This window comes from Sinocyclocheilus rhinocerous, unplaced genomic scaffold (assembly GCF_001515625.1).
Source record: "Sinocyclocheilus rhinocerous isolate Xijiao unplaced genomic scaffold, SAMN03320098_v1.1 scaffold686, whole genome shotgun sequence".
In the NCBI taxonomy this organism is placed as follows: Eukaryota; Metazoa; Chordata; class Actinopteri; order Cypriniformes; family Cyprinidae; genus Sinocyclocheilus; species Sinocyclocheilus rhinocerous.
The window spans coordinates 122,703-126,555 of record NW_015647963.1 but is presented as its reverse complement, the minus strand read 5'-3'; the positions used below and the strand labels follow the sequence as shown (position 1 = coordinate 126,555).

The window sequence follows — 3,853 nt, the reverse complement described above, 5'->3', positions numbered from 1 at the left end:
TCTGTCTGTCTGTCTGTCTGTCTATCTATCCGTCTGTCTGTCTATCTGTCTGTCTATCTGTCTGTCTGTCTGTCTATCTGCATGTTTGTCTGTCTGTCTGTCTGTCTATGTTTGTCTGTCTATCTCTCTCTGTCTGTCTGTCTCTCTGTCTATCTATCTGTCTGTCTGTCTGTCTGTCTGTCTATCTATCTGTCTGTCTGTCTGTCTGTCTGTCTGTCTGTCTATCTATCTGTCTGTCTGTCTGTCTGTCTGTCTATCTATCTACACAAATATTAATTTAATTTAAATTAAAAATAAAATGCAATTAAAATTATTTAATATAATTAAAATGATATTTTAATTATTTAATTAGATTTATTTATCCATCTATTAAATAAAATGTATTTATTATTTACATTATTTCATTAATTTACTGTAATCTACACAAATAAATATTAATACATATATGTATATTAGCTTGTATTGGCTTAAAATGTATTGTTTTTAAATTATGTATTTATTTTTTGTATTTTATAATAACAAAATGGAGATCACTAATGTACATATGTGATTTGTTGTTTGTTACTTCTATGAGTATTTCTGTTACTAAAATTACTCCACAATGTATAATATTCACGTATAGCTCATTTCACGAGTTCACAAACTCGAGACGCACGTCATACTGTCAAAATAACGAATCGCTCTTTCAGTCAGCGTCTGAAAATAGATGTTAAGTGCATCTTTCTCTGTGTTTCAGGGTCCGAACGGAGATCTAGGATTCACTGGTATTCCTGGACTCAAAGGGCCGGCGGGAGTTCTGGTCAGTCTCGTCTCGACTCGTCTCTAAATAAATGTGAATGTAAGTGTCTGCTGTCATCTAACGCGTCTCAGTCGTGTGTCTGTGTGTGTTTCAGGGTTTCTCTGGTCCTGTCGGTCCGGTGGGAATGATAGGTCCGCTGGGGAAGCCTGTAAGTATTTCATTTCTGTGTTTATGACATGCTTGTTACTGCTGGACTTACAATCTGGCGCCTGATGAATGTCAGATAACGGATGTGTTCGATGCTTTCTCAGGGTGCCAGAGGACCTAAAGGAAGCCGTGGAGAGATGGTAAGATGCGCTCGTCATATTTCACAGCACTGTGTTTAGTCTGCTGCCAGATCACAAAGCTCTTCATCATCAGGAGCTTTTCCGCTCCTCTAATGAAATATCTGCTTGTTCTTGTGTAACGGTTGTGTAACAGCGTCTGTATAAACTACTCGCACGGAACAGAGAGGATAAACAATCTGACATCAGCTCGTATGCAGTGATGGGCTGCAGTACCTGCGGTGACCTGTGGAGGCGCCAGCGCTCCGTCACACACCACACAGCATTATTATATATATGACAGATATGCATATATATATATATATATATTTAAATCTTTTATTTCAGTTTTAGTTATTTTAGTATTTCAAGTTAAACTAAATGAAAATGAGAAATGTTGCCTTGGCAACTTGAGAAGTTAAAATTTTTTATTTTATTTCAGTTAACCTTTATTTTGTTTCAAGTAATGGATTTTTTTATATATATATAGTTTTAGTTTTATTTAATGATAATAACCCTGATCAGAGCTCAGATATTCTTTACTTAAAGGGACAGTGCATACAAAACTAAAACTGTGATCATTCACAATTACTTTATATTGTTTTGAAGCTGTAAATGTTGTTTTTTTTTGTGTGTCTTTTTTTGTTGTGCATATGATGAAACATTGTGGATGATGATTTATACAGACAATCTGCAAAAATAACACCATAAGCACCATAAAAGACATCCATGCATGATATTTTACATCTGAAATCATATGATAGCTCTGTGTGAGGAAGTAAATCGTGACAGAATTTTCTTTTTTTTTTCTTTTTTTTGGTAAACTATTTATTTTTGCATTTAAATTTTGATTTTAACCCCCAAAAATCCAAATGACTTTGGATAATGTTTGCTCCAGTGTTATTTTATTATGATTGATATATTTTTTATACTTATAGTATTTTAAATATTTAAAATTAGCTTTTGTTTTTATATTTTCAATTTTCATTTAAATTTTAGTTATATTTTTGATCATTTTAAGTGCTTTTGACATTTTTATTAATGTTTTTTTTTTATATTACTATTTATGTTTGATTTTAACCCCCAAAAACCCAAATGACTTCGGATAATGTTTGCTCCAGTGTTATTTTATTATGATTGATATATTTTTATACTTATAGTAATATTTTAAATTAGCTTTTGTTTTTATATTTTCAATTTTCATTTAAATTTTAGTTATATTTTTGATCATTTTAAGTGCTTTTGACATTTTTATTAATGTTTTTTTTTTATATTACTATTTATGTTTTATTTTTAGTTCAGTTTTAGGTTTCATTTATTTCCTATTTTATTTTTTTGTTTCAATTTTATTTGGTTTTTAATCAAATTTTTTATATTTTATTTAATTTCAGCCTTATTTAAATTAACTAAAACATTTTTTAATAGTTTGGTTTATTTACAGAAAAAAAAACTCATCATGACAGTTTAGGCCGCATATTATTTTATCAAGTCATATTGTGATGTTACTTGATTTATTGCATTTCTGATTTGGAAATACAACATTTATAAGCGTAAGCATAACATTTCCAAACCAGAAAGTCAATAATCTCATTCAGATATCCTCTGAGTTTCATCTGAGGTTACAGCAGGAGGACTGAAGCTCTAGATAAACCGTTTGCTTGTAAGTTTGGATAAATGTTTTAGATAAATGACTGAATGGAAATGTTTGATGATCTCTTTGTACAGGGGCCTCAGGGGCCGCAGGGCAGTCCAGGGCCACAGGTACTTTACACATTATCACACTACAGAATAGTAAAAAATATAATCATTTTTATCGTTGATTCTGCATTAATAAGAATGTTTGTTTTTGATCATTGTTTTTTTTTATTCATGCATTTGTTAAGACCTAACCATAGCTTTATAATTTGGCTACAGACATGCATCACACTGCATGCAGTTAGTTTATTATATGATAAAATATGAATGTTTATATTCTGTGTTTTTTGACAGGGGCCTCCAGGTTTACCCGGCCCATCGTTAAGATCATCTGACTCACAGCTCACTGTAATTGTGTAATTGCACTCGTTAAACATATGCACGTGTTATTATTTTGCATTTACATTCATGCATTTGGCAGAAACTTTTATCTAATGCATCAAGAAGTTTTGTGCCATTTTCCAGTGCAAATATCTAAACATTCTTAAATCTTGAGAAACAAAATGACTTGTATTAAGTCCTGTTTACTGAAAAAAAGTTCTGAAAGTGAAGTGACTTTATCCTTAAATCAAGAAAAAATATCCGCCAATGGAGTCTGAAAAATAAACTTAGTTTAAAGGGAAAACAAGTTTATTGTTCTTACCCCATTTTTTTTTTCTTGTTTTACGAATAAAGTCACTTAATTATGATACATTTTTCATAAAGCAAGACTTAATATCTTCTGTCATTTTGTTTCTCATGTAAATGTATATTGATTTAAAGGAACAGTTGACCCAAAAATGACAATTTTGGGAGAATTTACTCACCCTCAGGCCATCCAAGATTAGGATGAGTTTGTTTCTTCATCAGGTTTGTAGAAATGTAGCATTGCATCAGTGTCTCAGCAATGGATGCTCTGCAGTGAATGGGTGCCGCCAGAATGAGAGTCTGATAAAAACATCACAATAATCCACAAGTAATCCACAGCACTCCAGTCCATCAGTTAACATCTGGAGAAGACAAAAGCTGAAACTAATCCAGCATTAAGACGTTTTTAATCCAGTCTTCTCCTGATGTTAACTGATGGACTGGAGTGCTGTGGATTATTGGGATGTTT

General features: G+C 31.9%; 1 protein-coding gene across 1 annotated transcript in view; it reads left to right on the top strand.

The window, feature by feature from the left end:
- Positions 1-3,853, top strand: part of LOC107709510 (collagen alpha-1(XXIV) chain-like) — a 125,639-nt gene that overhangs the window by 115,284 nt on the left and 6,502 nt on the right. Inside the window, exons 49-53 of the mRNA XM_016514004.1 lie at positions 737-799; positions 894-947; positions 1,051-1,086; positions 2,788-2,823; positions 3,052-3,078. Of these exons, the coding sequence (XP_016369490.1) occupies positions 737-799; positions 894-947; positions 1,051-1,086; positions 2,788-2,823; positions 3,052-3,078 (216 nt within the window). The remainder of the gene's footprint in view (positions 1-736; positions 800-893; positions 948-1,050; positions 1,087-2,787; positions 2,824-3,051; positions 3,079-3,853) is intronic.